This window comes from Arachis ipaensis, chromosome B6 (assembly GCF_059453495.1).
Source record: "Arachis ipaensis isolate K30076 ecotype BB chromosome B6, ASM5945349v1, whole genome shotgun sequence".
Taxonomy (NCBI): Eukaryota; Viridiplantae; Streptophyta; class Magnoliopsida; order Fabales; family Fabaceae; genus Arachis; species Arachis ipaensis.
This window is the reverse complement of record NC_142441.1, coordinates 7,062,415-7,084,462: the sequence shown is the minus strand read 5'-3', so window position 1 is coordinate 7,084,462 and position 22,048 is coordinate 7,062,415. Positions and strand designations below refer to the sequence as shown.

The following is a 22,048-nucleotide window of genomic DNA, read 5'->3' as shown; positions in this document are numbered from 1 at the left end:
AGTGATGCCCGCCGGCGCCGTTTTCCCTCTTCTCTTCTCCTTCTTCTCCTTCTTCTCCATTTATCTTTCCCTTTCTCTTTCTATGTTTCTTTCTTTCTTTCTTTTTGAACGAGAGATGGCACCTTGGAGAGGGTTTAGGGTTAGTGTGCATGTGTTTTTTGAGATGTTAGGGTTAACGTTAAATTTGAGAATATTTAAATTAATTAGGATTTGATAATCTACTTAATATATTAAAACTGGGTTTTTCCCCAACTAATAAAGGTGACGTGTCGATCCTTCGTGAGTCCATTTTCCCTCCAAAATGTTATAAATTTTCCATCTATTCTAAGTTATTTTATAAAAAATATCTTTATTATAATGATATTATAATTAATATTTAATGAATAATATATAATTATACCAATTTAGGAACATATCTTCATTATTATTATTATATCAAATCAATATTTAATGCACTATTAAATTACTTTTTAATTATCAATTAAAAATACTTTTAATAATAATAATAATAATAATAATAATAATATATGATAATGATATAATAATGGCACCAGTCGTAGTAATCATGATAAGAATATTTGATTCTAATCATAAAATGATCAAATCTTATAATATTAATAACGCACATTGATTTTAAATATTTTTAGTTATTTTAATTATATTAATTATAAAAATATTGATATAATTTTAATTCTTATTCATTATTCAATAATAATAATAATAATAATAATAATAATAATAATAATAATAAATTGTAATAATAAAATTGAAATTATCACGTAGGTAAAGTAACATCTTAAAATTATAATAATTTATCACTGGTAATCGTAAAAATTATAATAGGGTTACGTAAAACTATTTTTAGCATTAGCATATAATAATTCTACAAGTTATTTTTTTTATTACTTTAACCCGTTATAATTCTATCTTCTTATGATATTTATTTCAAACATTTTTAGTTATTATACCGTCCATGATAATATATATTTACCCCCTTTCTATTTCAATCTGTGTATATTAGGTATAATATTTTTATTTATTGTCCAAGATTTCTCTAATCACGATAGATAGAAGATAATGATTCTAATTATGATATGATAAAATTATATAATTTTAACAAAATTAATATATGATGCAAAATTACTGTATATAATAAAAAATTACTTTAATAATAAATAATTTACATATTTATTTTTGTTTTACTAAAGTCTATATATAATGTTTTTCTGTAGTACATGAATCTAAATTTGAGAGTCAACTCATAATTTTATATTTTTTTAACTACTTCATAGAGTAAGAATGTATTCTTCGTTTTTTATTGAAGTTGATCCTTTTAAGGTACAATTTATAATTTTTTTTATAATATTTTTCATATACTCATTCTATTATATTATTCTTTTGATAATTTATTAATTGTTGTTGCTCTAAGTTATTCTTATCGTCTAATGTTTCAGTTCGATTGTCTTTTGTCACAATCGTTTACAATGTATCACATCCATGAAATACCCCGTCGAGTTGTCTTCACTGATTTGGGTTCCAACTACATGGATGTAAGCGTTCAAAGAAGGGGGAATAATCTCCGAAGGATGGTTAGATCTACTCAACTATTATGACCAACCTAATGGAACGTGGTTAAAGTTAGCTTTCTTGGGAGGAGCTCAATTTTTGATTGAGGAATTGTTTCCATGGAACTTTATGGGGCAAGTTCAATATTGTTTAAATAATTTGGTTTTAATATTAGTATTTGATTAAATTAGTATTAGAAAATTTTAAATTATTGTCTCAAATTATATATTATGAGTATTTTTCGTGAATGTGCTATTTTTAAATATTTTAATAAAATGAAGTACTGTAAGATATATTTAAGTTTATTTTATCCTTTATTTCTTTAGTTGTATTTTCATTAAATTCGAAAAAAATCTCAACCTAAACATATAGTAAATCGTTGACCTAAACACAATTTCTTTGTCAAAAAAAAAAAAAAAACAAATTTTATCTAGAAAAAATAATGAAACATGCATCTTTTGATGATATATACAAAGTGTAATAGAAATAAAATAAATATTATATCATAATAATATCTTTAATTGCATTGTAATTAGCTCATAAATAATGTATGATTATATTATTTTGGGAAAATATCTTATTATAGTTATATCAAATTAATATTTAATATATTATTAAACTAATTATCAATTAATGATATTTTTATTTAATGTATTATTAAACTAATTATCAATTAATGTATTATCATTTAACTGAATTAATCTAAATATTTAATGAAGATAAAGGATAAATTTGTATTTTGAATATATATTCTTTATGTATTAATATACGTGTGCATGTCACTTTCATATTTATTTTTTAGATCAGTCAATTTTTATTAAGCATAATAAAACCAAAAAAACCAATAAATAATTACTTGAGTTTTTCGTTATTCCTATATATATGCTTTATTTTTTTTATAATACAGTTTATGTCCATTTATTTTTATTTTTTATATAAAAATTATATTATATATTTATATATTACTTTTTTTAACTCATTCTTATAAATATTGACATATAATTAATATAGATAACATATGTATCAAATAAATATCTTTATTAAATTAATTATAACAACTGATACAAGATAATAATATAAGAATAACCTAATTATAGCAACAATTTTTATTAAAATAATTGACTAATAATTTGAATATAATTAATATAATTAAATTGATATAATCAATATGATTGAGAGTATATGACAATTATAGCAATTATATCAATTTCAAGCATAATTAACGTGACTTCATAATAATAATTCATGTGACTAATAACCTATTATGCAATAATAATAATAATAATAATAATAATAATAATAATAATAATAATAATAATAATAATAGTTTCGACTTCATATAATTGATATAATTGATATAGTTCTAATAAGTATATAATAATAATATTATATGGACATAAAATTAATTAATTAACTAATTAAATTTAGATTATGGAGTTTTATTTTTAAATCAAATTTTTAATCATTAGTGATTTTATATTTTACATTTATAGTAAATTTTGACTATAAAAAGAAAAAAAAATAGTTTTGATTGTTTCCTATTTTATTTATTTACAGTCATAATTAAAATTGATATAATTATAGTAAGTCTCTATAATTAATATTTGGTTTTAATATTAGTATTTGATTAAATTATTATTAAAAAATTTTAAATTATTATCTCAAATTATATATTATGAGTATTTTTCATGAACGTGCTATTTTTAAATATTTTAATAAAATAAAGTACTGTAAGATATATTTAAGTTTATTTTTATCCTTTATTTCTTTAGTTGTATTTTCATTAAATTCGAAAAAAAATTCTACCTAAACATATAGTAAATCGTTGACCTAAACACAATTTTTTTGCTGAAAAAACAGATTTTATCTAAAAAAAATAATGAAACATGCATCTTTTGATGATATATACAAAGTGTAATAGAAATAAAGTAAATATTATGTCATAATAATATCTTTAATTGTATTATAATTAGCTCATAAATTATGTATGATTATATTATTTTGAGAAAATATTCTCATTATAGTTATATCAAATTAATATTTAATATATTATTAAACTAATTATCAGTTAATGATATTTTTTATTTAGTATATTATTAAACTAATTATCAATTAATGTATTATCATTCAACTTAATTAATCTAAATATTTAATGAAAATAAAGGATAAATTTGTGTTTTGAATATATATTCTTTCTGTATTAATATACGTGTGCATGTCACCTCCATATTTATTATTTCAAATTTAATGAAAATACAACTAAAGAAATAAAGGATAAAAATAAACTTAAATATATCTTACAGTACTTCATTTTATTAAAATATTTAAAAATAGCACATTCAGGAAAAATACTCATAATATATAATTTGAGACAATAATTTAAAATTTTCTAATACTAATTTAATCAAATACTAATATTAAAACCAAATTACTTAAACAATATTATTATTATTATTATTATTATTATTATTATTATTATTATTATTATTATTATTATTATTATTTGTCTTTAATTTCATGCTTTTAATTCGTTTTTTTTTAATTAGATGTTATTGAACTCTTAACCAAAAAAAGAGAACTTATATCATGGTCAAAAGTAGGAAAAAGTGGCCATTACATTTAGGTAATTGTTCGACTCACGCGTGTAAATCTTCTATTTCCTAACTTTATCTAAGACGCTAATTATAGTAATATATTATGAGGAGTTAAATTCTCATGCGATCTTCTCGATGCTTAACAAATGAATTGAAGTTCTCATATATTGTTTATTTATTAACAGGTCAAACATCAGTGCATAATTGATGGAAACTGAAATTGTTTCATCCTTGAAAGTCATGATGGATGAAAATAATGTTCTAGCAAAGGCATTTCGTTCAACACGGGATAGATACCAAGTTGATGGCTCTGCTGATGTTAAGTTACGGTTAATAACCAGAAGAAATATTGATATAAGGACATATAATTTGCCAACAGCATCTGAAGTTGCTGCACTGATAGTTGGAGATATTGATGAGAGCGGAGTTAATAGGGATATAATAATTGAGACAAAATCAAGAATCTTACAGAGGATAGAAGTAGTACATCCAATGTACCTTGCTCTTCAATATCCTTTGTTGTTTCCATACGGTGAGGATGGTTACAGATTACATATAGCTACTGTTTCTCGACCAAATGTCAGAAAAACTAAGAAAAGACTAACAATAAGCATGAGAGACTTCTTCGCATACAGACTTTAAAGAAGGACTAATGAGTCTCAGATCCTTTTGTGGTCAAGAAGATTACTGCAACAATTTATAGTAGATACCTACACTATGGTTGAGTTAGAACGGCTTTTATATTTACGATCGAAACAACTTGAGGCTAGGCAAGTTCAAGCAATTGCATGAGTGTATGGTTCGTGGTGAAACTAATGCCATTAACAATGGACAAAGAATTATTCTTCCAAAGAGCTTTACCGGTGGTTCAAGGTACATGTTTAACAATTGCAAGGATGCTTTTGCAATATGTAAATATGATGGATATCCAAGTTACTTTATCACTATGACATGTAATCCAAAATGGAATGAGATAAAAAGAGAGGTAACATCTCAAGGACTCCATGCAGAGGATATACCAGACATCTTATGTAGAATATTCAAGTTGAAGGTTGATAAATTAATTAAGGAATTGAAGAAAGGAACATTCTTTAGAAAGATTATTGGATGTAAGTATAACTAATCTTCCTACGAATTTTTATTTACTCTATCTATATTATCTATAGTACACTCATTGTATAGTACACTATCGTTATTAAGAAACAATTATGTATATAGCACATACATGGTATGATCATTCGATAGTGTACTATCTTGAGTGTATTACAGTGCATCTATATTGTTTGTATTACCTCAAGCTCATTGTATGGTACACTTATATAGTTTTATATGATTTTATTTTAGTATAATTTTTTCCTATTTACTTTATCATGCTTATTCGCACTACACGCTTGGGTTTATATAGTTTAGTTTAGAATCAATTATTTTTTAAATCACACCATCTGATTTGTTTGCAATGCACTTGATCTTATATGCTTTAGATTTTTGAATAAATATTTATTTACTTTGTCCAAGTTATTAGTAATATCATATCTTTAAATTTGCAGACTGTCTAACTATAGAGTTTCAGAAGAGAGGTCTACCACACACCCATCTTCTTTTGTTCATGCATCCGAAATCAAAACCACGAACTGTTGATGACATAGACAAGGTTATTAAGACAGAGATTCCAAATAGGGGGGAAAATCCAAAATTGTATGCTGCTGTTGAGAAATATATGATTCATGGTCCATGCGGTCATTTAAATAGTAAGAGCCAATGCATGATCAATGGTAAATGCTCAAAGTTTTTTCCCAAAGCATTCAGAGATAGGACAATTATTGACGAAGCAGGCTTTCCAAGATATCAAAGAAGAGATGATGGGCGAACTGTATCAAAGAAAAATGTTGAGGTTGACAACTCCTTCATAGTTCCATACAATGCCGGTCTTCTTTTAAAATTTGGATGTCACATCAATGTTGAGTATACTTGCCAAACTTCAGCAATCAAATATCTGTTCAAGTATCTTCACAAGGGTAATGACAGGGTGACAGCTGTATTTTATCAAAACAATGGATCTCAGGTAGATGAAATACGTAATTATTATGATTGTAGATATATATCAGCATGTGAAGCTGCATGGAGATTGTTTGGTTATCCTATTCAAATGAAGGAACCAGCAGTAATAAGATTGCCATTCCATCTTCCTGATGATATGCCAATTGTTTACAAAGATACCGATACAATTCAGTCGGTTGTTGAGACTTATTTTTTCAAGAAATCTATGTTGATTGGATGGTTCAAAGCAAATGAAGTCCATAATAATGCAAGAAATCTGACTTATTCTGAGTTTTCAACAAAATTTGTTTGGAATGGAGAGCATCATATGTGGACTCAGAGAAAGCAAGGATATGCCATAGGAAGGATATCTCATATACCACCAATGAATAAGGAAGATTACTATCTAAGGCTACTTTTGAACATTCAAAAGGGATGCACGAGTTTCAGCAATCTAAGAACAGTTGATGGTGTCGTTTATGACTCCTTCAAAGATGCATGCTATGCTCTAGGATTGTTGCAGGATGACAGAGAATTCATTAATGCAATCTCTGAAGCAGGAACATGGCACTCTGCAACTTTTTTAAGGAGACTTTTTGTTGTTTTATTAACATCAAATAACATGAGTAGACCAGATTTTGTTTGCAAAAGACTTGAAACTTTCTCTCTGATAATGTACTATATGAACAAAGAAGATTACTGCAAATGGAAGGTAAATATAGTCTATTACAATTTTTTCCATGTTAGAATTCAAATTAGCATATAATTATAACAAAAATATTGGATAAGAAATTTTAAGAGTGATTTTCTTTAACAAAATGTCTTTTTTGGGAGTAACATTATCATACATATGGAAAATTGTTTATTGGTGTTCACTTTAACTTTTTCTCTTTCTCTTTACTCCCTCCTCTTAATACAAATTTTGATTCATTGTTGTAAATCATATCTATTTCATCTAAGAAACCGTAACTAAATCCACATACTTCCAATACTTGCATTTGTATCGGTTGTTTGTGCCTTTTTTTTGTATGTTATAATGATTTTGATATCCATGTTAATCACAATAATATTTTTTAAAGGGACATGTTACTAATGAAGCATTTTTTAAACCAAAAACAAGGAGTGTTATTTATCATTCAACAATGCATTTCAAACATTTTTTGCCAGAGACTAATTTAATAATTTTTCAAATAATTGTGTTATTTTAAATTGAAAAAATATAGATTTGATCATGTCAGAAGTTCAAATAAAAGATATTGCACTTGCAAAAATTGAAGATTTGCTCCAATCAAATGACAAGTCATTGAAAGAATATTGTGGAATGCCATATCCTTCAGAAAATTTAGTGTCCAGCTTAGAAGACAGAATTATAATGGAAGAGTTGAACTTTGACGTTAATGCTCTTGCGAATGAACTAGGTGGGTATTTAGAAAGACTAACTGATGAGCAGAAATTTGCATACGATCAAATAATTAGTGCTGTTAGCGGTAATATAGGTGGACTTTTCTTCTTATACGGTCAAGGTGGTTGTGGAAAAATATTCTTATGGTTAACTATATCATGCTCGATTAGGTCTAAAGGAGGTATAGTTTTAAATGTTGCTTCGAGTGGGATTGCTGCACTTCTGTTGCCTAATGGAAGAACTGCACATTCAAGGTTTAAAATTCATTTGACAATAAATGAAGATTCTTTGTGTAGCATTAAACAGGGAAGTCCTCTTGCAAGGTTAATATCCAAGTCCAAATTAATCATATGGGATGAAGCTCCAATGATAAGTAAGTATTGTTACGAAACTTTAGACAAATGCCTCAGAGACATCTTAAGGTGCTCAGATTCGTATAATGCTCATTTGCAATTTGGAGGTAAAGTTGTTGTTCTTGGAGGAGATTTTAGACAAATTTTACCTGTGATTTCCAGAGGCTCAAGGCAAGATATAATTCAGTTTTCTATTAATTCTTCATATTTATGGCATAACTGTAAGGTTTTGAAACTTACAAAAAACATGAGATTGTCACTAAGTGAAAATAACAACATACAAGAACTCAGAGATTTTGCAGAATGGCTACTCAAAATTGGTGATGGTTTGGCTGGTGATACAATAGATAATGAATCGATTGTTCATATACCATTTGACATTTTGGTTAAGAACTCTGAGATAGCTTTGGATGACCTCATTGATTTTGTGTATCCAGATATGTTATCCAATTTATCCGTTGAAAATTATTTCAAGGATAGAGCAATTCTTGCACCAACTCTGGATTGTGTCACTGATGTCAACAACAAGATGACTGCAGAGTTACCTGGACAAGAAAGAGTCTACTTAACTTCAGACTCTGTGTGTGTTGAGGAGAAAAATATGGAATTTGAGTTAGATGCTTTCTCGCCGGAGATTCTAAATGGAATAAATTATTTAGGTCTACCACCACACAAGTTGGTTCTGAAGGTTGGCGCTCCTATTATGTTGCTGCGGAATATAGACCAGACTAATGGTTTGTGCAATGGAACGAGGATGCAAGTTAGAAAAATGGGAAATCATGTGATAGAATGCAAGATTTTAACTGGTAACAAAGTTGGGAGTATTGTTCTTATCCCAAGACTGAATCTAATTCCAAATAATGAAACATTACCGGTCAGGTTTCAAAGAAGACAATTCCCAATTATCATGTCATTTGCAATGACAATAAATAAGTCCGAGAGACAAACTCTATCGAAAGTTGGAATTTACCTTCTAAAGCCAGTTTTCACCCATAGTCAATTGTATGTTGCGTTATCAAGGGTAACGAGTAAAGATGGTATGTGAGTGCTGTTGCAAGATCATGGGCACTTGGAAGATAACTGCACGATGAATGTGGTATATAGAGAAGTTTTTGAGAGCCTATAATGAAAAGGTAATAACAAAATGTCTTACTAAATTTATTTATTTATTAAAACTTATTACTATCAATTAAAAAAATTTAGAAATTCTAGGCGCTAATTGATGAATTCTTATTGTACATTAATAGTTTGAGAATATTAAAATTATCATAAAAATTCGTATTATTTTATTCTCCTAATAAACAATTTTATAATTACGTTAATCATATAATTTTATATACTAACATTGATACAGTGTTGTTTCAAGTATATATTTTGCAAGTATCAAGGAATAACATGAAATTGTTATTCAGTAGGTTTAAATTATTTATTGTTTATTACAGAACTTTTTGCATTAGTATTCTCTATTAATTTGTTTTTCATTTTGAGTTGATTTTGATATGTTCTTACTTCACAGTAAACCAACATATAAAACTTTGTTGGTGGATTTAAGTATTACTAGATTATTTATGGTCATATTGAGTATATATGTCTGATTTATTAAAAAAAGTAGATTAAATAACTATTTTATAGTTAATACAATTAACACTATATTAAGCCAATGAGTAATAGCTCAAATGGCATAAACTCCACATATTCATCTAAGAGGTTGCGAGTTCGAATTTTCATATTTTTGGTAAAAAAAAAATTAACACTATATTAAGAAAAGAAAAACAATGCATACAAGTTATTTTTTTATTAGTTAAATTATTATAATTGAAATTAATTTTAACACAACAATTTAAAATTATAATTTCAATTTTATCACGTGCATGGCACGGGTAATTACACTTGTTTTAATTAAATTAGGGTATAAAGTATTAATTTAAAATTTAATTTAATTTTTAAAATTATTTTTAAAATGTTATTATTTATCAATAATTTATTAATTAATTTTCAATCAATTATTTTAATTATTTAAATTAAATTATATAAAATTTTTATTATTTTATAACTACTAAATTTTATAATTTAAATATAAAAAATTATCTAATAATTATAAAATTAAATAAAATTTTTAATTTAATTATCGAAACTTGATTGAATTATTTTTAATAAAATAATTTTTAAAAATAAAGTCTTTTAATGAATAATTAATTTAAATTAGCTCTTAATAAGATTTTTTAAAAGTTCTGGGTCATACATTCTCTCCACTTTATAAAGATTTTCGTTCTAAAAATTTATTTAGATATAAAAAGTTTCATAGTTTTAACTTATGGTAAAACAGAAAAAAGAGGACATAACGAGGTACAAAAATCTCAAAATAAGCTCAATGGATTTGTGTTAAGATAATATGGGTGGTGTTACTCACTCTTATTCGTTTAACAAATAAAAAATTTTACTGCTTCCAAACTTGCTTATCACTCTATTCTAAAATCATTCGAATATCCAACATCATTTCCAACCTTTTATCTTACATGAAAAAGCTCCTCAACTTCTATCCCTTTCGAATTCTCATATTTATCTACGTTCAACTGTTAACTTTGACTTCCAACAAACTCAATCAAGATTTTAAACTCACTCATCATCAAGTAGCAGTCTAATCAATCGATCTTATTATTTATCGCGAGTCGTCATCCTACAAGCATTGAGCTACTGAAAAATCGAGCATCCTCTTAATGGCATTTCTTTGCCGAACTCGTGTCCTAACTTACGGCTTCTCAAACTTATAAGGTTCACCTCCTTATTCACCAGACATTCCCTGAAGAGCTAACGCATCAGCTTCTATCTCTAGGGACCACGCGTGACATTGGGATAAGCGCGAGTATGTTCAAAGCGATACAAATTTTGAGAAGGAAAAAAATAAACAACAAAGATAAGATTCGCATAAATTTGGAAGGAGACGTAAGGTCGCAGCTAGGCAACAATGTACAGGCACAAAGAAATGCTCTAGAAAGAATCATTTCGCATCTTAATGAGAAATATTGAATCTAAAAACTCTAAAAGAGACAAGAAAAGGATAGTGATAAATTAGATTAAAATAAACTGAAATCAAATCAGAGGAGCACAAAGTTTACAAGAATATGAAGGAATGGTTCGAGTCACCAACTAATAAGGATGGTCAAAAGTCATAAAGTGTGCCAGAAAAAAAATTAAAATGCAAATAGAAAAGAATTTTGATTTCAAAGAACTTCAATAAAAATCATAGAGGAGAACCGAGAAATTGTTACAAAATTCAAAAGAATTAGTAAAAACGTAAATATTGCGTTATATTAAAACAAATTCAAGTCAAACTAGATTATGTAAGATTTATAAAATGAAAAATTAGTTAGGCTAAGGATAAAATATTTTATCAAAAACCTTAAAAGATACTTTAAGTACATAATAAAAAGAATTTGAATAAAAACAACAGCAAGGTTGGTAGGGAATCAAGTTGTAATTCTAAGAAAGAATTTTGAATTTAAGAACTTCGATAAGAATAACAAGAGGAAGAACGGTGCAATCATTTGAACAAATTCTGAACTGAATTGAAAAGAATACTAAAAGTCAATGGTAGCATTCACAAAGAACAGATAAACTCAAAAAAAAATGAATTTATTTTTTCGAAAGAAATACTAAAAGTTTAAATAAAGTATTGCATCAGAATAACTCAAATTAAAATTAAATATGTAAAGTTTATAAAATAAAATTTAATTTTTTTTTTGTGACAAAATAGAACTTAATTGAACTATGAACAAAAATATTTAGATCCTTTAAAAAATTTTAATATTTTTCTAGAGTATACATAATTTTATCAAAATAATCTTATTTTTCATGAGTATATATAATGGTATAAGATAAATTTCATTTTTATTATGAATATCTTTCCTAGCATTTTGAATATTTGTAAACAAAGATAATAATTTATCCATAAACAAAAACCAATTGCAACAAATCCATACACATTCCTCAACAACTTTTCCTATTATTTTACACCCACCTTCACGCATATTCCCTATTATTTAGCTTCAGTAACCCGCCCTCAATTTTCTTTATCCAAATTACTACCCATTGCACCACTTCTTGGCATAACCGGTACTTCCTTGAAAATCCAAGCAAGCATAACAACCCTATTTAACATGTTTTCTGGTGAGCCTCAGGTTAGTCTATATATTTTTTCACTTGCTATGGTATTTAATTTTAGTTTAGGTTAGTTTATACTTTTTAGTTTTTACTCGTTATGATATTTAATTTAATTTAACATATTTTTAATTTAATTAAAAGATTGGATTTTATATTAGACTTGATGATGATTATATATATAGGTCGAGATGGAGCGTAAGGAAACTATACCTAAATGCATAACTATTTTGTAACAACCCATATCACTCTTAACCTTTTTTTTTTTTAATTATTGCATACAGTATCTATTATACCCTTATCACTTTATAGTAGATTTAAGTTATTATCATTAAGCTGTTTCATTTATTTCATGCATTATATATCTATATTTATAAAACATAAAATGAGTAAACTTGAATTTTTTTTTTTTACTTTTATTTAGTCTTGTATTAACTCATGTTAGTTTTATATTTTAAAGAAAAAATTTAAAATTTAAAAGGTTTATATAATAATTAAATCTAAAAATAAAGTCAAAATTAAGTAATTTGATTTGAAGTTTGAATTACTTCCTAAAAAATCGAAGCAGCCTAAGAATCGTATTGTTTGTGGTTTTTTTAAAAATTTATTTAAAAGTTTTTTTATAAATTATATTCGTACTTTGTAACTGATTTTTACATTCAACTAGCATAGTTGTTATAGAAATCAATAAACTCTCCTTGAAAGCATCAACTTTACTTGCTTCAATCATCAGGTGTTTGTCTTCTCCCAACAATCATTGCCACGTGAGAGTGATGGAAAAATTGATCAAATCTCTCTTCCAATGCTTCTTTGCACGACGGGTGAGGTAAGTTATATTTTGTTTTTCTATGGAGTAACACAAAATAATACCGAGAATTTTTCCTTTCTCTTTCTCTAAATTATTTTATACTTAATTGTCAGGAAATCTCAAATACGAAGGTCTTGTTTTGCCAATCTTCCGGTCGATATAATTACTGACATCTTTGTCAGACTTCCCATAAAATCTGTTCTTATTTGTAGATGTGTTTGCAAGCATTGGAACACATTCATTTCTGATACAAATTTTGCTAAGTTACTCTTTACTTATACACCTCCTACTATGATGATCCGACGCTGGAATTCAAGAATCTTTCATCTTGTTGAATATGACCGAATTGAATGGCATGAAAAGAGAAATAATCTATTCTGCCTCAATTTGTTTGAAGTCCTGAAACCCAATAATAGTAGCAGTATAAAACTTGATCCTAAATTTGAGATTTTTCTCCCTAATCCCAAATCAATTCAGAGTAGAAGAGTTCCTCTTCATGTGCGTTCTTGTAATGGTCTTTTTTTCATGAGTTCTTCAAAGGAAGGTGACTTTTCATTTGTTTGCAACCCAATAACAGGTGTGTTCATAAGACTTCCAAAACAACCTCCAATCTTGACACCCTGCGAGCAAATATCTTGGTGTTTTGGTTTTCACCCAAAAACAAACCAATACAAGGTAATGAGAATCCATATCTTTAAACATGATCATCGGATGGTTGTTGAAATGCACACAGTTGGAACATCGACATGGATAAATATTGAGGTAGATTATCCCAAGTATTTGACACATGTGTTCAAACATCCTACCTATTTTAATGGGGCACTTCATTGGATTTGTAGAGATGTTGATAGAAATTACTCAATATGGGCTTTCGATTTTGACACAGAGCAGTTCCAATTCTTCTCTTACACGCCCAAGAGTCAAGGTAAAGGCACCATATTAAAATTTAGGGGTTCTCTTTGCTTCATGTATTTTGATGAACTGCTTATCTCAATATGGATGATGAAAAGATATGAAGTTGGAGAATCTTGGACTCCCATCTTCCAGTATTCCATAACCATATCTCAGTTACCTAGTTGTATGGCCTACCTTGATCGTGAAAATCAAGAGTTTATTATTTTTGGGACTCCTTGGTATGATTTCAAGGTTCATGGCAAGTTTCAAGTGCTTGGCCATGTTCCTACCCTTATCCCACTGAAAAACATTATCATAGGAGATAACGTAGAGGTGCAGAATATTTACTCATTAGATAAAAAAAAATCTTTTAAATTGAGTTCTATTTTTTGTTAGTTGTAAAAAAAAGAAATTTATTTTGATTTTTTTTATTAACAGTAAATTTATGTTTAATTGTTTTAGATTCGCTCACATCTTATTTTGGTTGCTTAATTATTGTTTCTAGTTACTCAATAGTGTTTGCAAAATTGTTAGTAAAATTCTTTTTTCTAAACTATTATAATTTAAAATATAATTTAAATTAATTCAATGTAACTTGTAATTTCTGTTTTAATTTATTGGTTTAATCATCTTTAACGAAATAAAATTTTAAATTTTAAATTTTAAAAAATAAAAAACTAAATAATTAAGTTACTAGGATAATCAAATTTATTTACAGCAATATAAAAGAATGTTTTATAAAATGCAAAATATGTATTTGTATATAAAATGGTTAATTAGAGACTAATTTTTAATATATTTATAATTTGATTGAATAATTATATATTAACTACTATCGTTTACTACATGCACATTAAAATTCAATCATCGAATTAATAAAGAATGAGGTACAAGAAATTAAGAGTAAGAGATTCATTACTAAATCAAGAACTAGGCATCAATCTACTATCCTTCCATATTAAGTACATACTCCATAATAATCTGATTTATATAGCTAGATACATATTATTGTAATAATTGCATTATACCGAGTCAAAATAATTAAAAGAAATTAACGAAGATGTATCTTGATAATTGAGTACCAGAATAATAGTACTGGTCGATGCTAATAAGAGATGGCTTAAAGTCAATCATTTTTTGTTAATAATCTTGAAAATTAAGGAAACAGCTAATTAAGCTAGTGTTATAAATAATTTGAGTATGGTTAAATTTTTTTTTTTTTTTGTTAAACAAGGATTACTAATCACTAACGAGAATGTGGCACGCAACCTAGGCCTAAGGCTCTCAAGTGAAGATGAAAAGGATGAATAAAAGGAAAGCCCTTTGGTAGTGTTTGAAAGAGAAATTCTTACTGAAAAATAAAAATTAGGAGATTGAAATTGAAATAAATTTTTGTATTGCGTTTGGTGTAAAATGGATAAAATTGAATTATGTTTTAATATCCTATTTGATTTGAAATAAAAATAGAGACCGAAATATATAAAATGACTAAATTACTTTTATTATTTTAAATAAAAAATACAAAAAAAAAAGAACAGAATCCTAGTTTCTCTTTTTTTTTTCCTTCTCCATCTCTTTCGTTTAGGGCTGGCAATGGGTAGGATAAGGCAGGGTTTAGATTCTATCCTAATCTTACTCGCGAGTTGAAAACTTTCTTAAAACTCTACTCTACCCTACCTACGGATTGAGAATCTCTCAACCCTAACCCTACTCGACCTGCACCCTAAAGTTCTAAACCCTACCCTACTTGCAAAAACAAAATTTTTTTTAAATAAATATAAAATTCAACCATTCCGAATTTCATATATATTAATAAAATAGAAAATAAAAAACTAAGTTCAAATTAAAAATAATAAAATATTAAAAAAATCCAACATAAAATTACAAATAATATGATCATCAACTAACTTAGTGATTATTTCAAGTTTTTATAAGAAGATTGTGAGTACAAGACTCACTTTCTTCACTACATACATAACTTTTACATATATATTATATAATATATTAAGGGTTCGGGTGGGGTAGGGTAGGGTATTTCCTAAACCCGTACCCTACCCTACCCGCAGGCAAATTTGCATCACCCTACCCGGAACGGGTCGGATAGACAACCCTATCCGAACGGGTTGGTCTGGATTGAGTACGCGCAGGTAGGGTATATATTGTCAGCCCTACTTTCGCCTTTCTCATTTTCGAATTTCAGTGGTTCTCCATCATATCACCCCATCTCGTCGGTGCCACTCTCCTCCTTGGCATCGACTTCACCTCCGACGATGAGGAAGCCCACAAAAAATCAACACCAACAGTAATAATTACAGCAAACCAGCAACAATCACAATAATAACTACACCTAAATCAACTTTATAATTACAATCACAACAATAGCAAAATAGAACATTAATTAGCTTATCAAAATTTTAAAACCTAAATCAACTTTATTATTAAAATTATAGCAAATTGGCAAATTAATTAATTGGATGAAGAAGGCAAGAAATTGTGAATGAGAAAATTAGAAAAGAGGGAACAAGGACTCACAATCACTAACCACATCGAGGAGCAGCCACAGGAGGCGAGATGGCGACGTCGACAAGAAAAAACAGCAATAGCAAGGGCAAGAGATGACAATGACGCACGAACCTGGGCAAGTCGCTGGCTACTTTTTCTTGACTGAGCTGTCGACGATGAGGCCACAAAAGTTGCAACACACGACCACGAGATTGTGGTGGTCCTGACGGCAGCGATAAGACAGTGTCTTCCGTTAGGGCTCTTTGATGGTGATACAGACTCCTGAGCTACACCACGCTGGTTCTGTGCGTCCCTGGTTCTCAGTGGAGGGGTGGTTGGCTATGAAGGAAAGGTGCTAGATGGAGGCTAGCGATGATGATGATGATGATGATGATGATGGTGGTGATGATGATGATGATGATGAGTGACCGTGTGTTGAAAGAGGGAGTGAAAGAAGAAGAAAGTGTGAGAGGTGTGATAATTAAAGGCATTTTAGGAATAAAATGTGTTATTAAAATTTTAGTCTCTGTTGTCATATAAAATTTCAGTCTCATATGTTCCTATCTTTTGGAGATATTAAGGTAGCGTTTGTTTTGAGGTACTGAGACAGAGACTGAGAGATTGAGACTCAGTATCATGTTTGTTAGTTCAGAGACTTACTAAAATTTCTGTCTCTATATCAAAAATTTCAGTATTTCAGTACCTCCAAAAAGTAAAGACACAGGGGACTAAAATTTTTAGAGATGGAGACTAAAACTTTAATAACATTTTATACCTAAAATACCCTCATTTTAATTAATTAATTTCAATTTTATCCTTTGTGCAAATTAAATTAGAGTTTCATTTTTATTTCAATTTCTGTTTTCTATTTTGCACCAAACAGAATACTGAGATTTATTTCAATCTCTATCTCTTAGTTTCTATCTCTTAGTCTCAGTCTTTTCGTCTCTGTCTCTCCACCAAACGCTACCTAAAATACTGAAATTTTAGAGACGAAGACTGAAATTTTAATACTAATCTTTAAACCAGTAAATATAATATTGAATTTTACTTCTCCAATTTTCGTCTCAGTATCTCAAAAACAAATGCTACCTTTAACATTAGATTTAGGGATCTTACAGTTATTAACTTATTATCATTCGATATATTATTTAGACCAATTCTAATACTTAAATATCTAAAAAATATATTATTAACATATAAATAATATTTTTTAAATTATTTAAATTTTTTAATATAAATAATTTAATATTATATGGGCCAAAAAAATTAAAAAATAAAATTAATATTTCTTCTAAAAATGATTATCATCAAAATTATAAATACATGATAAAAACTTAGAATACATTAAAATAGTATCATAATAAAAATAATTCAAACATTAAATTAATAGTATAAATTTATTAAGTGAATAATTCTTAATCATAATACACTGCATTATAGATATATGTAATATATTATATTAGAAATAATTGAAGTTTTACTAAATATGAATTAAAGCTTTTAAAAAATAATAGTTTATATTCACCAATGTTATTACCATTCTATTTGTTACTTGAACCAGCTCTACTATTGTTATGAATATCAGAATGTTTAAAAAGTAATATATTATTAGTATGAGATTAATATATTTTAAATTTTACAAAAAAATAAAGTAATTTTTTATATAAATCATAGCTACTAAGAATAATAAAAGTATAATAATCAAAACATAGATCTAAACGAAAAATTATTACTTATAGATTACAACATTATATATTACCATAGTAACCTCGTATTTGGTTTTTGTACCATTAACTAGTGTATGTTCCCGTACTCTATACGGGATAATACATAAAATCAAGCACGAATATATCGGAGAGCGAGTGGAGGTCTCGGACCCCAACTTTTTTTAAAAAAAAATTAATAGTAATAAGTCATTAAGTATGATTTAATTTTTTAAAAAATTTATTTAGTATTTAGTCTAGTATAAATAAAAGTCTAGTCCAACCTAAATATTAATGATTTCTAATATCTAAAAACTAAAAAGTAAGTAATAATATTAAAATTTTTTTAAAAAGATATTATTACTAATACTTTTTACTTAAATAAAATCTTTCAAATTTCATAAAGTGGATTCTTTTTCTTCTTGTGACCGTCCTTCTTGATTTGTTTGGTATTAATTTTTTCTGTTTCAACTGAGAATTTATTTAGTTATGAATATTGTGAAGAATAACTCAGAAACAAAATTAAAGATGAATGTCTTACTAATTGTCTTTTAATTATATTGAAAAGAAACCTCATAACTCTCGTCATCGTCGTTGCTGAGCCCATCGCGTCTACCCCTTCATAACTCTCATCTTCTTTCACAGCTCATGTCGCCATCGCTGCTTATCCCGTTACCATTGCTGTTGAGTCCGTCGCCATCTTTCTCCTGTCGAGTCCCTTTTCTCTCTCTCTCTCTCTCTCTCTCTCTCTCTCTCTCTCTCTCTCTCTCTCTCTCTCTCTCTCTCTCTCTCTCTCTCTCTCTCTCTCATTGTGAGTCTGTTAAGTTCTTCTCTTCTTCTTCTACAGACTTATCACTTAGTTGCCGTCGCTATAAGCCCAAGCATTGCCGTTGCAGTTTCATCTGAGTCTGTCATCGGATAAAATAAAATTTTTATTCAAGTTGGACCAGTTGAAAATAGGCATACATGAGATCATTTTTGCATGTAATTTTTGAATTTTCTCATATAAATTTGATCTATATGGTTGAGTATTTTAGTATGGCGATCATTGTAGTTTCGTTGCGACACTAATGTGATAAAAGCTGTGGTAATTTCATAACTAATATATGAGACAGACCAGATTATTAAAGTAATAAGGAAAATAACATTCAGATGTGTGCATAAAATTTATAAGATTTGATTATCTCAGGAAAATATATATGTATAGTCCAAGTAGAAGATTGTTAGGAAATTATTATCTACTTAATATACTAAAACTGGGTTTTCTCCCAACTAATGAAGGTGACGTGTCGATCTCTCATGACTCCATTTTCCCTCCAAAATGAACTTTCCTATTCTCTATTCTAAATTATTTTATAAAAAATATATTTATTATAATTATATTATAATTAATATTTAATGAATAATACATAATTATACTAATTTATGAACATATCTTTATTTTTAGAAAGTACTATTTTCATGTAATTAAAGCACTCTTCTCTCTTCTAAATTTATTTTTAGAAAAATATCTTTATTATAATTATATTACAATTAGCATTTAATAAATAATGCATGATTATACTAATTTAGAAAAATATCTTTATTTTTAAAAAGTGCTATTCTCGTGTAATGAAAGCACTATTCTCTCTTCTAAAATTATTTTTAGAAAAATATCTTTATTATAATTATATTACATTAGCATTTAACGAATAATGCATAATTATACCAATTTAGAAAAATATCTTTATTATAATTATATAAAATAATCTACTTAATATTCTAAAATTGGATTTTTCCCAACTAATAAAAGTAAGGTGTCAATTTCTCATGAATTTATTTTCTTTTCAAAATAAAGGCACTATTCTCTCTTCTAAATTTATTTTAAAAATATCTTTATTAGAATTATATTACAATTCGCATTTAATGAATAATGCATAATTATACTGATTTAAAAAATATCTTAATTATAATTATATAAAAAGTTAAACATAAATTTATAATTCTAATTGCTATAAATATGATACTAACTTCATAGTGGTAAATTGATATTGCAATAATTAATTTTTATAATTATTTTTGTACTACTAAAGGCTACATATAGTGTTTCTTTGTGGTTAGTGAGTCTAAATCTAAGAATCAAAGCATTTTTTTTCTAATCTGTTATTCTTTTTTGATTGGGTAATTGTTTCTAAGGAGCTTTGTAAGTCAAGTTCAAGTCATATCCCATCTACGTTTGTCCAAAAATATTTGAAGTGGAGCATATAATGAGATCTAATTTTCTCAATTTAAGTTCAATTTTGAAAAATTCATGCCAACCTTGAAGATGCAATTCAAAGATTGGTACTATATTTAAATTTTTTTCTCTTAAGCTTTTTGTATTAAAAATAATTTTATAACATATTGTATTTTTTGAAAAACTACCGGTCTTTTGGTGCATTAATGCAATGCCATTGAAGAGAATAAAAGTCAATTTAATTTGACAATTTTAACAAAAAGATAGTCTAAATTTGTACCGATTCTAAGTATTCAATCTTATGATGTTATTTCGGTTGGTTGTTACGAGAATGACTCTAATCTATACGTATCTAAGGATTAGAATAGAATAGATTAAATATTATTTAAATAATTTAATTCTAATATTGGTAGTTGATTAAATTAGTTTTAGAGAAATTTAAATTGTTGTTTCCATTTATATATTATGACTATTCTTTATGGATATGTTATTTTTTAAATTTTTAATATGATTTTTTTAAGTTTGTTTTCTTTTTTGATATATGTATCACCTTTTTTTTGTATTTCAGATTAGTAATGCAATTATTAAGAGAAATGTAATTCATCAATAAATTAGAATGATTAAAAGTTTAATTAAGATTAACTAACATCTGTTTTGGACACAAGATTGATTAATTAAAATTAAGGCACGAAAAAGAAAAAAGAGTCACAATACGTGATTTTGCTTTCTTGCTAATATATAAAAATACGTGAAAGAAAAAATTAAAATATCACCATTTAAAAAAAATTGTTAATCATACATATGAAAATGGATTGAGGAATATGCATGGATATAAAAAATAAAAAATTATTACTTGATTGTAGAATAAAAAATAATCATATATATATATAAATAATCATAACAAAAAAATAATTAGCATGTGACTTAAATTTTTATATGTATAATTAATATATATATATATATATAAACAAATATTTAGAATTATTTAACAAAATTAATATATATGTATAGATAAATAAAGAAATTATTATAATTTATAAAAAGTACACATACGATGACATTAATAATAAAAAATAAAAAAATTATTGAATGATTGTAGACTCAAAAAAATTTAATTATGATAAAAAAATTAATTAATATATACGATTTAAATATATTTACATACAATATATATATATATATATATATATACTACATAAAGAAGTATTTAGAATTATTTAAAATAATAAATATATTATAAAAATAAAAAAATTATTAACTAAACAATTGATATATATATACATATAAATAAATATGGAAATTAGTATGATTTATGAATATTATTACGCATACGATGGTATTAATTGTAGGCTAAAAAAATTATTTATAATCAAAAAATCAAAAAATAATTAATATATGTGACTTGATATATGTGTACTTAAATAAGGAAAGATTTAAAATTATTTAAACAAAATAAATAAATATATCCTACGAATAAAAAAATCATTGACTAATCGATTAATATATACTGGTAGTATAAATAAAAAAGAAATAGTATGTTTTCAATTTTGGGAATAAAACGTAAATAATTATAATATAATAATTTGTTTAATTATTAATATTTATAATTGTTATTTTAAATCATAAATTTAGAGAAAAAAAAGTAGATTAACAAAAACGATTAATAATTATATTAGAGTTGATACACATAACACTAGATTAAGAAAAAATAAACGCAATTACTACAATTTAAATTAATTTTAATAAAATAATTTAAAATTATAATTTCAAACTTATCATGTACATAGTATGAATTATTGAACAATTTATTATC

The 22,048-nt window shown here is 26.4% G+C and overlaps 3 protein-coding genes across 3 annotated transcripts; all 3 read left to right on the top strand.

The window, feature by feature from the left end:
• The first annotated feature begins 4,956 nt into the window (after positions 1-4,956).
• On the top strand, positions 4,957-5,649 carry LOC107646330 (uncharacterized). Its single transcript, XM_088490352.1, has 2 exons — positions 4,957-5,269; positions 5,642-5,649. The coding sequence occupies exons 1-2, from the start codon at positions 4,957-4,959 to the stop codon at positions 5,647-5,649; spliced, it is 321 nt and encodes a 106-aa protein (XP_088346478.1).
• A 117-nt stretch (positions 5,650-5,766) lies between these two features.
• On the top strand, positions 5,767-6,963 carry LOC148554504 (uncharacterized). The gene has a single exon (XM_088490351.1). The coding sequence runs from the start codon at positions 5,767-5,769 to the stop codon at positions 6,961-6,963; it is 1,197 nt and encodes a 398-aa protein (XP_088346477.1).
• A 5,920-nt stretch (positions 6,964-12,883) lies between these two features.
• LOC148554503 (F-box protein At2g23160-like) lies at positions 12,884-14,208 on the top strand. The gene is made up of 2 exons (XM_088490350.1): positions 12,884-12,936; positions 13,032-14,208. The coding sequence occupies exons 1-2, from the start codon at positions 12,884-12,886 to the stop codon at positions 14,206-14,208; spliced, it is 1,230 nt and encodes a 409-aa protein (XP_088346476.1).
• The last annotated feature ends 7,840 nt before the right edge of the window (positions 14,209-22,048 follow it).

What these genes read in the sequence shown, in the direction of transcription:
- LOC107646330 (XM_088490352.1), top strand. Translation starts at nt 4,957, where the DNA reads ATGGTTCGTGGTGAAACTAATGCCATTAACAATGGACAAAGAATTATT.
- LOC148554504 (XM_088490351.1), top strand. Translation starts at nt 5,767, where the DNA reads ATGCATCCGAAATCAAAACCACGAACTGTTGATGACATAGACAAGGTT.
- LOC148554503 (XM_088490350.1), top strand. Translation starts at nt 12,884, where the DNA reads ATGGAAAAATTGATCAAATCTCTCTTCCAATGCTTCTTTGCACGACGG. An exon ending in TTCTTTGCACGACGGGTGAG is followed by an intron (nt 12,937 to 13,031) that starts GTAAGTTATATT and finishes CTTAATTGTCAG; the next exon opens with GAAATCTCAAATACGAAGGT.